The 12,295-nt window shown below is 42.0% G+C and overlaps 1 protein-coding gene across 1 annotated transcript in view; it reads left to right on the forward strand.

The window, feature by feature from the left end:
- The first annotated feature begins 493 nt into the window (after positions 1-493).
- Positions 494-12,295, forward strand: part of PPA2 (inorganic pyrophosphatase 2) — a 34,926-nt gene continuing 23,124 nt past the window's right edge. Inside the window, exons 1-3 of the mRNA XM_079306772.1 lie at positions 494-671; positions 2,321-2,385; positions 4,050-4,094. Of these exons, the coding sequence (XP_079162898.1) occupies positions 542-671; positions 2,321-2,385; positions 4,050-4,094 (240 nt within the window). The 5' untranslated portion in view covers positions 494-541. The remainder of the gene's footprint in view (positions 672-2,320; positions 2,386-4,049; positions 4,095-12,295) is intronic.

The following is a 12,295-nucleotide window of genomic DNA, read 5'->3' on the forward strand; positions in this document are numbered from 1 at the left end:
CAGGTTGGAAGGGCAGGCAGCAGCTCATCTGGTCCAACCGGCTCAGGCAGGGTCAGCACATGGTGCAGGATGTGCCCGAGGGCTCTCGAGTATCTCCTTTTACAGACCCCACAGCCTCTCTGGGCAATGTATTCCAGTGCCCAGTCACCTGCACAGTAACAAAGTTCTTCCTCATGTTGAGGTGGAAGTTCCTGTCAGTCAGTTTCTGCCCACTCCCTCAAGTCCTACTTGGCAGAAGCACAAGAGCCTCTCTCCATCCTCTTGGCATCCCCATGCTGGTGGCTGTGAGCACCTCAGCCTGGCTACACCCGGGCTTGCCGAGCCTGCCTGCCTCCCGCTGGGGTCACCGGCACCTCGAGGAGGGGCTGCCTTTCGTTGCTATGAATGCCAGCCCGGCGGAGCTGCCCGTGCAGGCCGGGCGGCCCCTCTCTCCGCTCTCTCCGCTCTCTGCCCTCTCTCCGCAGCAGGCGGGGCAGGCCCGGCGCGGCGCGGCGCGGCGGCCGCAGGAAGGGGAGGGAGGCGGCGCGCGGCCGCCGCCATCATGCGAGCGCCGCCGGGGCTGTGGCGGCTGCTGCTGGCGGCGCGGGGGTGGGGGCGCCTGGGCGCCATGTCCCGCTACAGCACGGAACAGCGGGGCCGGCCCAACTCGCCCGATTACCGCCTCTACTTTAGTAAGTAGCAGTCCCCGGGCTCTATAAACCCCTTCCTGCCCCGTCCCGCGGGGCGCACGGAGGGGGAGAGGTGGCGGCGGCGGCTCCCCGCTCCGCGGAGGCTCCTCGGCCTGGCTGAGGTGTTCCCTCCGAGCCTTCCCACCGCTGCGGGGGGAGAGCAGTGTTTTTGTAGAGAATGAGGGCGGATGCTGTAGACATCCCGGCTTTTGGAGAGCATGCTGGGCCTGCTCAGCCCCAGCCCAGCCGTGCCCTTGCTGAGCCCCGGAGGGCGGCGGGGGTGAAGCGGTGCCGTGTAGCGGCGGCCGGGCCGCCGGGGCCTGTGGCACCCGGGGACAGCCGTGAGAGAGGCTCTGCGGTGTGACAGCCCAGTCCCTTGTGGCCAGGGCGGCTCTCCCTCCCACCAGACACGTCACCGAGGCGGGAGGCTGACACCCAAAGCGTGGGGTCCAGCCCCGAGCGGGGACAGCGAGTGGCAGTGCGGGGGCACGGGCAGTGCTCCAGGAGGTGTCTCAAGACCCGGCGACAGCGGAGGGTGCGCCGTGTTCAGTATTGCGCATTTTCGTAACAGTGTTGTCTTGTTTGTGTGCCTGTCCTATCGCAGCGGGTTTGTACGTTTCTGGTCCATTGGCTTAGAGTGGAGTCTGACGTCTGCTGGTGTGGGAGAAGCGGAGGCGGCGTGTGCCCGCTTGGCAGCACTGCCAGAGCTCCCTTGTGCTCATTCATGGGGCTGCCAGCGCAGGAGATCGTCTAGAGAAAGTCGCTTTATTTGGTGGGAATAAACAGCCTACCTCCAAACTTCGTTTTATTTGGGAGGGGCGTCTGGGAAGTTGCAAAAAAATCTGGGAATTGCAAATCAACTCCATTGACTCTTCCTTGCTGAGGTTGTCAAAAGTCCAAAGTTAAGTGAGGTGCCTTGTCTACTTTTTCCTTTTCTGTGAATATGGGTGCTAGCAGAGGAGAAATTCCTTGGGGTTTGAATAAGTGTTTGCACTATTTTGATGTGATACTTGGACTTGAAAAACAAGCATACACTCCAATGAAATTAGTTTCTTTCTAGAATGAGAGCAAGGCTGAGGTGCAGATTGGGCCCCCATTAAGCTAACATCAATTTCTGCTGGTTTCAAGTTGTGGTGTTTCATATCAAGGGCATAGAGCAATTATCCCATCCCTCACTTACTCTTGATCAGACTTTGGCCTGTTACCTTGGGGGCTCATGAAATTCGGTTTATTAGAAACACAGTGCAATCATGGGGGCAACATTGCTAGAAACCCAGATGAATTCACTTACTGCTGATGGAAATAAGGTTTCTTTGGGTTTGGTTTTTTTAAATTTGTTAATGGCTATGTGTGGCCAGGGAGTAGAAAAGAATGAAATAATCTTCTCATCCTTCTATAGCTTGTATTATCAGGTAGAAGAGAAGCACAGTGTTGAATGCTAAAGCAATAACTGTGATTCTAATGAATCCTTGTCAAAACAATCAAATTCCTTGTCCTTCATCTAGGTATGTACTTGAAATTAAACTTGAGAAAAAGTTTAACTGATGCACAATCATAGCATATATACATTTCTGTATTGTGTGATGCTTAGCAACACCAACATCTTATGCCATATCTTTAGGTTTGCCATGCTACTTCGTTTTGTCTTTCAGAGAATGCAGATGGTAAATATATTTCCCCATTCCATGACATTCCCCTATTTGCTGGACCTAAGGAGGTATGTTTTTATGCCTTGAAATGTAATTAATTTTAAAATGCTAATAGTTTTGTTGGTGTTCTTTAAATAAAAGTATGGGTTTTAAAAGCTTTTTTTTCTTGGTAACCAACAGAGAAATAATGCCAGAAAGGATCACTCTAACCCAGACTGATGCATTATGTAATACAGGCACAATGACTACACCAAATATTCTCTGCTGAGTTTAGTAACTTGTAGTGAAACATAAGGATTGCTGTTTATACAAGCCTAGGTGTCTCTTTAAGTCTCTAAGTGATTGAGGGCAGGAGAACCCTCATGTTGTGATAATTCTCTGTGTTTAGGTTTGTGCTTATGTGTGCTTGAATTAATTTTCTGCTGTTACTGTTTTTGAATTAGCAGTTTCCTACCCCTGCCATTAAAAGTGTACATTTCTTTGTCATGGATGTACAGCACACACTTGCATAACTTATGGTGTATGTCTTTAATTCCCAAAAGGAGCATTAGAATTGGAAGCCAGCAGCAAAGCCCAGGAGAGAAGTGGTAATCACACCTTTGGAGATTCGCAGTGCACGAGGTGCAGCTGAGCACTGTCACGTCTTGTTAGCCACCCTCCCTGGGGTTTCATTACAGCAATAATGAAACGGCTGTTTAGTCTGTCACTGATGGGAGAACTGCCAGTCTTTGGTTTAGGCTGAGGTTTGCTTATCACAGGGTGCTTGTGACACAAACAGGCTGGGGGAGTTTTAGTCGTTTTCTTGTTTTGTTGCCGAGTCTCTGTGGGTGATACAAGTGGTGCGAAAGGTCAGTAGTTTGACCGTGTTCAGATGGAGACTCCTGAACTGATGAACCAATCTCTTGAATTATTAAATCCAAGAGATTAAAAATCTGAACGAAACCTTTTTGATCAGCAGACTCAAGTGTTCATCAGTAGGAGAGGCAGGTCATTCAGAGTGGCGTTACTAAGATGCCATGTTCAGTCCATGCTATTGCTGGAAAAGCAGCGTTTATTACATGTTGTCTGGAGGCCTTGCTCTCCCTGCATCTAGAGTTAAAGTTTGTGGGAGTAGCTTATAGCCTGTGATTTTGTCAGTAGGTTAAAATAGAGTACAGCAGTATCTAATCAGTGTGGAGAGACTTTCATTTAGGTGTGAAATAATTCCATCCAATATAGGGCCTTAAGGGTGAGCAAGAAGGGAAGTAATGGTTAAGATCTCTGTTAATTTTGCTTTGTTTGTAAGAGGATGACTTAAGGACTTGTATGTTAGAGTCTTTCCATCCTGTTGTGTAAGATTTATGGACTTTATGATAGATCAATGTACCCTTGTTTTCATGCTGGTTTTGTTTATTTTGGATTGGTTTTTGTCATCTTCAGCTGTACAGAAGGATGACTGTTTTTAATCAGTTGAGTACAGACCCAAATTGCTGCTTCAATTTCTTGGTAGCTGGGAGAAAGTAGATGTGTCCTTGTACATTTTTTTTATCTTCCTTTATTAATGTCTTGAAGGTTAGAATTTCACAATGAAACAGAACTGAGTACTTACTTTTTAAAGTTATAGTTTAGACCTTTGTGCTCACAAAGGGATGTTTCAATTGCATTTTGAAGTGCTGTTGCCTGTATTTATGTAAATACAGTGTTGCTCTCTAGTGTTCTTTATATAATTCTTTAATTTGCTCTTTCCCTGTAGGATAAAGAAATTCCTGCAAAGAGGTCAAAGACTACTGGATCTGAGGTACTGCTAAGTTATTTTTCTTGTTTTGTTTTTTTTTTTTCAACTATTTCCTCTATTTCCTTCCATCACTTTTCTGCAGAGTGAACTTGCTGTCACTGAATATAGCTGACATATTTTTAAATGCAAGTCTTTTAGAAGACTTACAGGGATTTAATATTCTCTTCTTTGAATGGATTCATCAAGATGTTCTCAAAGCCAAACACTTCTACCAGTCTAACAAAGGTTTGTTACGACTGTTTGCAGTGTAGATATATTATCTTTTTTTGCTATTGCATTCAGAAATATTTGCAATAAAACCTCCCTTAATGAAATATGCATTATTCTCTGACTGTGGATAATCTTTGGTTTATATACAGAACTTCAAAAGTCTAACTATGTTAGGGCAGAAATGATACCGAGTATCTGTTTTTTAGAACTGAGGTTGTGTTGTTTTCTATACTCAGCTGGGAAGCCCAAAGGGAGAATAACCCAAAGGGAGAATATCTGCTAATGTTTCAGCATTATCCAGCACTGAACTTAAGGCTAATAGAAGCCTAGAAAACATGGAAGATCTGCTCAGGCTTTTTCTGTGAAACAAGATTTGTTTATGCAATTGTCTTTTCCAAAATATAGCGTTTTTTGCTGTGCTTTGCCTGGCATAGGTTCATCTAAAACTTAGTAAAAGAATGCGATAGGAAAAAAAAAAAAAAGAGCCAAACTATGCTTTAAGGCCATGATATGTGGGTGGGCGGATGTGTGTTCCAGCCCTTATCTTCCATCTGTTTGGCCAGTCGTATTGCAAAACTGTAGCTATCCATCCGATGTGAAAAAACTGTCCTAACTGTCTGGGTTCTCATAGGTTTGCAGCCAGTGTGTGGTTCACTGGTGCTTGTGCTGTACAACAGTCCCCACACAATCCTGCACTGTGTTTCCTCTCTCTCTTCTCTGTCGTTCATTCAAGCTACAATGCCTAAGTAATGCTTTTTAGATTTCCTGTAGCTTGATGCTTGTTTAGGTACTGTTTAGTAGATGTAGAATCATGCCTGAAAGAGGAATTGTTCAGGAGAACAAGTATGTGCCAGTAGACTTTTATCGAAAATCATAGTCTTGAGACATTCTTATTTACAGCTCCTGCTGGCAGGTCAAGTATTCTGTGTCTTAGCTGCTTATAAATACTGACTGGTGCAAAGATATTTCATACAGCATCTGAAACTGCTCAAAACTGCATTTGTCTGTGCTGTGAGAAGCGTGGTAGTTTGTTGAAAACCATGTTTCTAGTAGCCTATGGAAAGGGGGGCAAAATGCCAGTGAGGCTGAGCATCTCTTGCTTCCTTGGCCAGTGTAGCCTCCAGAGCTGCTTCACATCATTTCTGCACCCTGGACTCTGGTTTAATAGAAGCGCAGAAAATGAGCAAAGGCGAATGTGCATTTCAATCCTAGCAGGCTTTTGATACAGTTAGACAAATAGATGTGCAGGCTATAAGCTTCCTGAACATGCTTGGTCTTTACTTAGATAGTGAAATGTGAGAACACCTATTTCATCATGATCTTTGGGATTTGGGGAGGAGAGAGAAAACAGGGGGATCTTTGTGTTCAGGAAAGCAGTTTCTTCTTACACTGTGCCCTTCAGCAGCTCTCCTCAACTTGCCTGATGAGAGACACATCCTTGTATGCAGGGAAAGCGTAGCTTAGTCAAGGAGTAAAGGGAAAATGAGGAATGTAATGTCAAGTACTAATTTCAGAAACACTTTGAAGCCCTGGACTCCTTGTTCTTGTCTAGGAATGCAAAGGCTGCTGTTGCTACTGTTACTCAGTTGATCCTTGCACTGAATTTGACTGGAATTTGAAAGGGATAGTTCTTCTTGCTCTGGAAATGCATATTTGGAACTTAGACTTTTAGAGTGGCAGTTGTTTGTTACTCTGGACAAGAGCAAGCCCTCTTTAGAGTTAAATTAAATTAAGCTAGTTAAAATATGCTGAGCTGGTGTTTATCAGATTGCAGTCTAACTATGGAAAAAATTATGAAGATAATTTTGCAAGTCTCTTTAGTCAGTCTAATCTACTTTAAATTGTCCTTGGTGTTCCTGATGCCAGAAAAGAAGGTCTCAAAGTAGAGGAGTTTCAGCTTTCAATGTTTGTAGAGAACGCACATCCTACAAGTCTGTGTCAGCTGTTTTGCAGTCTCAGTTTGTAGTTTCTAAGGGAAACACTGTTGTGTTTCTATATTGACTGTTTTCACTTGTTCAACCATTTCTTGTAATGTTTTAGACCTTCCCAAATCGCAGATAAATTTGGCTTTGCAGACACTGCTGACAAGTGACCTTTTTGCTTTTGCCGATTGTTTTTGCTGTTTGAGGACAAGAAAGAAGTTGCTTTGAGGTAGAAATCGTGCTGAAAGAAGTAATACTCACCTCCAGTCTTAAAATTATTAACAGCTTGCAGTCAGAACCCATGCATTGCCTTAAGCATTGCAAGCACTTGGAATCCACTTCTGCCCAAGTAAGTCTCTGTGACAGGTTTCAAAAGTTTCACATCTCTGGAAAAGCGGATGTTTTCACTAGGGTTGCAGTCAAAACTGTCATAGTCTGACTCTTGACTGTGGTCTTCCTTGTCTGGCAGGAAGAAGGTTTGAAGAGGTCATCATTTTCTTTTCAAGGTAAATGCAGTGTGTTGTTCCCTGCTGTAGTGAAAGGGTTTCTAATCTACTTGTCATTGTATATCGTTGGAGAAGTATTCACATGTGGTGTCATTCAGAGGACTCAGGTGTTCTTGAAATACAGTATTTCATATGTTGGCCCTGGTAAGGAGTTCGTCCAAGCATGTAGAGGTTATAGTCCTCTAACTTGCAGAGAGATCCATAAAAGCATTTGAAAAAAAAAAATAAAAAGGAAGAAGAACAAGACAGCTTTTGTTTGGTTGTGTCCTGTAGATTGCACAGTGCTGGGATGCCCTTGGGGGACTTAAGCTGAGATGCTTCTGTGAGCCAGAAAGTTCTGATAAATTGACTAGTCAGGTGAGATTTAAGGGGTCATCAGAGTGGTCATGGAGTCTGCATAGGTGATCTGATAGAGGACCTTGAGCTTCCAGCAGTGTTCAGAACTGGTGTCAGAGATGTCATTTGGTAAAGTTGGTATGCTTCCTAAGGAAAGAGAGGCTGTTGTCATTTTCTGTGCAGAACAGGTGTACACTTTGTGCTGGCTTTGTATTCTGCCTTAATTACAGTCTCTGTAGCTGTCCTTGGTGATGCTAGACAGGTTTTCATATATGTAACTTGGGCTACAGCGTGTCGATTATGTGGTCAGGGATTTGTGTTCCAAATTTTAGGCTCTCAGTGAATCTTTCACCCTGGTGCTTGAACTTGCCCAGACTTTTGCTATGGATGTGTCCATTAGGTGCAGCCTTGCCTTGTGTTCCTGCAGATGAACAAATGCTGAGACTAGGAGTAATCTTCACTCATCATCAGTCCAGTTGAAATCTACCCAGAGTATTGTTGTTTTACTGAGAAAGTTGCATCAATTATTTGATTCCACTTTACTTCAAATAAATGGTCCCTAAACTTGAGAAAGCCAGTGTTTCATATTTATCCACGTCAGGGTTGTACACTGCATAGTTTTGGATGTGAATGTGTCCTGTAACTGATTTGTCAGAGAACATGTTTGACACCAGTGTGTAAAACCTTTCTGTATCTACGTAGTGTTCATTATTCCCTTTCCAGTATAACAGGAGGGAAGGACACTGAAGAGACTTCAGACACTCTGTGCTTGTGTTGGACATTGCATTCCTCTTTTGCTGTGTGGCATGTTAATTTATATTGGAGAAGTTCCACTTTATTTTTGGTGTCCAGATGTTACTGGCATCTGGTTTGTTGTTTCAATTGGCAAATACCTTATAGCAAGTGTTACATTGAGAATGTTTATAAAATGAGTAGCCATGTTATAAGGAAGTCCCACACCATTTATTTCTGGATATATTTCATGACAATCCATATTTAGCTTCTCCTTTACCTCCCTCTTTTTTTTCTTTTACTTTCTTTCTTCCTTTTTTAATGTCACCCTTTGTTCACACTACTGCTAGACTGCAGCTTATGATTTTCATTCTTGTTAGTCCTCAGGTGCATACTGCCATGTTCACTTGATGGCTGATGAGAATCCCTGCCAGATTGCAAATGAGCAGACAGGAAAAAATGGAAATGGTAGCTGCTTTTTCTTCTCTCTTTCTTCTGGACTCAAAACTTCTCTATGTCGTAGTCAGCAGTTCGCAAATGCTGCCTCTGGTGCTTTTAGATTTTTTTAAGCATTCTACTATAAAAACTACTGAAGTAACTTTTAAGCTTTAGCATATCATGCATGCTGATGGCAAGTTGCAATCTGTAGAGGTTACTCCACTTCTACTCCAAATTATCTGAACCTTCAAAGCTGAGCATTAAGGGTAGCAACCCTCGATTAAAATCATACCTATTCATACCCCTTCCCTCAAGTGTATGAAATAAGGAACTTTGGAATGACTGGGAAAGAAGCTAGTTGAACAAGAAAGGGAAGGTTAGGTAAGGAAGAATTGGTTTTGAGAGGGATATAGGGCAGTCCAGAAAGGCAGGCATCAGAAAGGTCATGAATTTTTTTTTTTTCTTTTGATACTCAGGTTTCTAAAAACAACCCCAGATCAAAATGAGTTATTTTCTGTAAGAATCTGTACAGCCAGAACTAGTTGGTTTTTTTTGGCCATCGGTCTTAGAGGAGAGAATGATGACTAACAGTTTACCTGGGTATAACAGTCTGTATTTTCCTTGCTTTGCTCAGTACTTGCTGTACAAATGTGCTGAAGTATTTTTGTATATCTTTTTATCTTTCTGTGGCTTTTTTTTAAATTTCAGAAACCAAAAACTGTTTCTGTTTTGTGTGTGAAAGAATTTTTTGCTTGTCTCCGTAAAAACTGTATCAAGATACATTAAAAATTATGTTCAGCTGAAATGGAATGCAGTAAGGTGCCAAGAAGTGTTGAAGACAACACCCCAATAAAGCAAACAGTTACAACGTACATGAGTTTCCATGTAATCTGCTTAGGGTGTAGTTCTTAGGAAATGAAGGGTGTCGTTTAGACATACTGGTTGTTCTTACTGATGTAATTTTCTGCTGATTCTTATGCAGTTGTAGGAATTAGGAAATGTACTTTTGACTTCTCTGTGTTGAGCAAATAGATTCCACGCCTCCCCTGCCCCCATCACCTCTTCAAGGTACAATAGAGTTTGAGTACAAATATCTGTCTGGTGTTCACAGTGACCTAAAGTCAAACAAGCTATGTAATACCCTGGGTTGAGTGTTCTTCTGGGCTCTTCAGCTCCCTTTTCCTAGCAGATGGATTCTGTCCCTTTTTCTGAATCTAGGACAGTTCTCTCTTTTCTTCCATGCTCCAGCAATAATGTCCTGAGGAGGCTGTCAGCCAGCAGAGTTTACATGAGGCTGCCTGGAGGAACTCCTCCTTCTGGCCTGTTGCACAGTCAGCTCTTAAGGAGTCACTTCTACATGAGGCACTTGCAGAGCTGGGTTAAATTTGGACTGCAGTGATCTCACAGGCAGGCCAGTTGACTGCTGTTGTACTAAGGCAGTTAAATGGTAAACTTTGCAAGCAATAGTTTTTGTTTAAAGAGACATCTTTTTTTCTGTGATTTGAAGGTGTGTCAAATGGGCTGATGAAACAGTCTTGCCATTGCTTGAGGGGATAGAAATGCTTACTTAGTGGGTTGGTGAGGTGGAATTTTTTCTTTTACTGATTTAAGATAAAAAAATCAATTACCAGATGCATTCACCAGCCAAAACTAACCACTGAATGACACATGCAGATGGTAATCTGTGAAGACAGGTGGTGTCTGACAGCTACATTTGTTTTCAACTGAGGCAGGGACAGTTTTCAGCAAGGGATAGGGGACAACTTGCAAGTGGTTATAAAGAATAGATGCTTGGTCTGGGAAAAAAAAAGAGTGATGGAAACATTCCTGTGTGATACTTAGTCTAGGAGGAAAACAAGAAAGAGGAGGAAAAAAATCCTAAAAAACTAGGTAGCCTAGTTCAATCTGTCAAAATATCTAGTATGTGCTCTGCTTTCCACACAAGTGAATCTAGTCTTACCACTGTGAAAATTTGATTGCCCTATAAATAAAACTTTTTATTTTTAAATGTGAACAATGAATGAAGTCATTAATCTTTTGTAAATGCTTGTTGCATTTTGCTTTTTTTTTTTTTTTTTTTTTTTTTTTTTTTTTTTTTTTTTTTTTTTTTTCCATACAGATTAATCTGTCAGGCTGTCACATTTAAGACTTTTGACAATTCACTGATACCACAAATTATGAGGGCCTGGTATTCAAGCTGAGTTGAATCCAAGTGGTTTTATTATGTTTTTTGATAGCAGCATTGCATTTATTTCAGTCCAGTGTAGTCCAGCCCTGACAGTTGATTTGGTGAAGGCCTTGACTAACTGTTGACTAATTAAAAGCTCAAAACCAAGCATAGAGGCTGCTGAACCCTTTGCATTCTAAATGGTCAGGAAAGCATATGGCAGCATCTAAACAACAAAAATAAAAGATTGTGTTGAAGTGAAAGACCTCTTCTATAATTCCAGTAGTTAGTAAGTTTTCTGCCTGTAGCTACCAGTCAGAGCAATTATTTGACCTGCTTGGCAGTTCCCTAAGAGTTTCTTGTCAGCACTGGCTTTCATACTGTGCATTTCTCTTTTCCGAGTGTTTCCCAGATGGATGTGCAGCCTTTACTTGGCTCTCTTCCAACCCTTCTCTTACCTGCTCTTGCATGTGTGTTACTTTGTTCTATCTGCTTGCTCGGTGTTGACATTTTTGAGCCCTCTTTACTTATGTTTCAACTGTTCTTGTATGCATAAGGTGTATTTTATGAAACTGAGACTTAACTGAAACCTTTCTCCTTTTTTTCTCTTTTTTAAATATTTTTTTATTTGGACATGACCTGATTGAGAGAAGTGATTCCATCTGACATGCCACTGACTGCAGTATGGGCACAATATTTATGGATGGCAAACATAGTTTAAATTTATTGGGAATTGGCTGTCAATATTGTGCACAGATTATGATCACATAGTAGAAATTCTGGATGACAGTTGGGATTTTCCTTTACTTTCTTGCTTTCCACATTCCAGATTTGTTTGGGAGGAGGTGGTCATAGAAAACCATTGGAATTACTTTAATCAGACTGTAACATTGACCCTGGAAATGCTATTTGTTTGTTGCAGCTGCAGGATACAAGGAGAAGAAATACAAATACTTGAGGGTTCACTGGAGCCCTGTTTGTGGTGTAGTTAAAGAGTCAGTGCAAGCCTTCATTTGGTTCAACTTCATATTATTTTCTTACAAATATCTGTAAAAGCATATTCTGTCTTTCCTAACCTGTTGTGATTGCTAATACCAATGTGAGCTTTCCTTGGCTGTGAGGAGATGTCCCAGGCAGTGTGATAATTTGAGGTTATTGTAGTAGTCTAAAACAGGTTGTAGACCTTGCTTGGTGGTTTGTTCTAGTTACCCAATTCAATAATACTCTACTCCTTGTAGAGTACTCTACTCCTTAACTAAGTTTCATAAGAGGAAATCTTATGGCAGTTACACAGAATTTTTCTCTTTGAAAAATGTTGCTTTAACCTCCTCAGTAAGAAGGTGTATACTGTTTATTTTTCTTCTAAAAACATGAAAGTTTACATATTTATTGGGTTTTTTTCCTCCCACACTGCCTTATTAAAAACTTTCACTTTCTAACACAGATGTGAAGTGTCTGTGTCCGTGTCCTTCCTTTGCCATCACTTTTGGATTAGTATTGGCTCACTTTGAACCAGATGTGACTGAGAATCATTTGCATAAATTTTTAAAAAATAGTAAGGCAAAAGAGGAGGGCCTAAAAGAATAAATCCTTGAGGGGAAAAAACCCAAAACATTGTCCTTTTCACTGCTGAAGGGAAGCTAACTGTCTTATAGAAATATTGAATCCTCTTTGACTTGTAGAGTGAACCACTGCCTTGTGGCAAGCCATTCCATGGACATTCTAAACATTTTTTGAAGGTTGATAATGACATGGGAACAAAAAACATCAGGTGTATTTCCATTGCTTTTTGTTGTCTATGTTCTTAAAGAGGTGAGGTGGGGAAAGGATGAATCATGGATGAACTAAAGGAACTGTACAAATAAAAGTGGCTGTTACAGAGAAATGTGAAGT

Source organism: Erithacus rubecula, assembly GCF_903797595.1.
Source record: "Erithacus rubecula genome assembly, chromosome: 5".
Lineage (NCBI taxonomy): Eukaryota > Metazoa > Chordata > Aves > Passeriformes > Muscicapidae > Erithacus > Erithacus rubecula.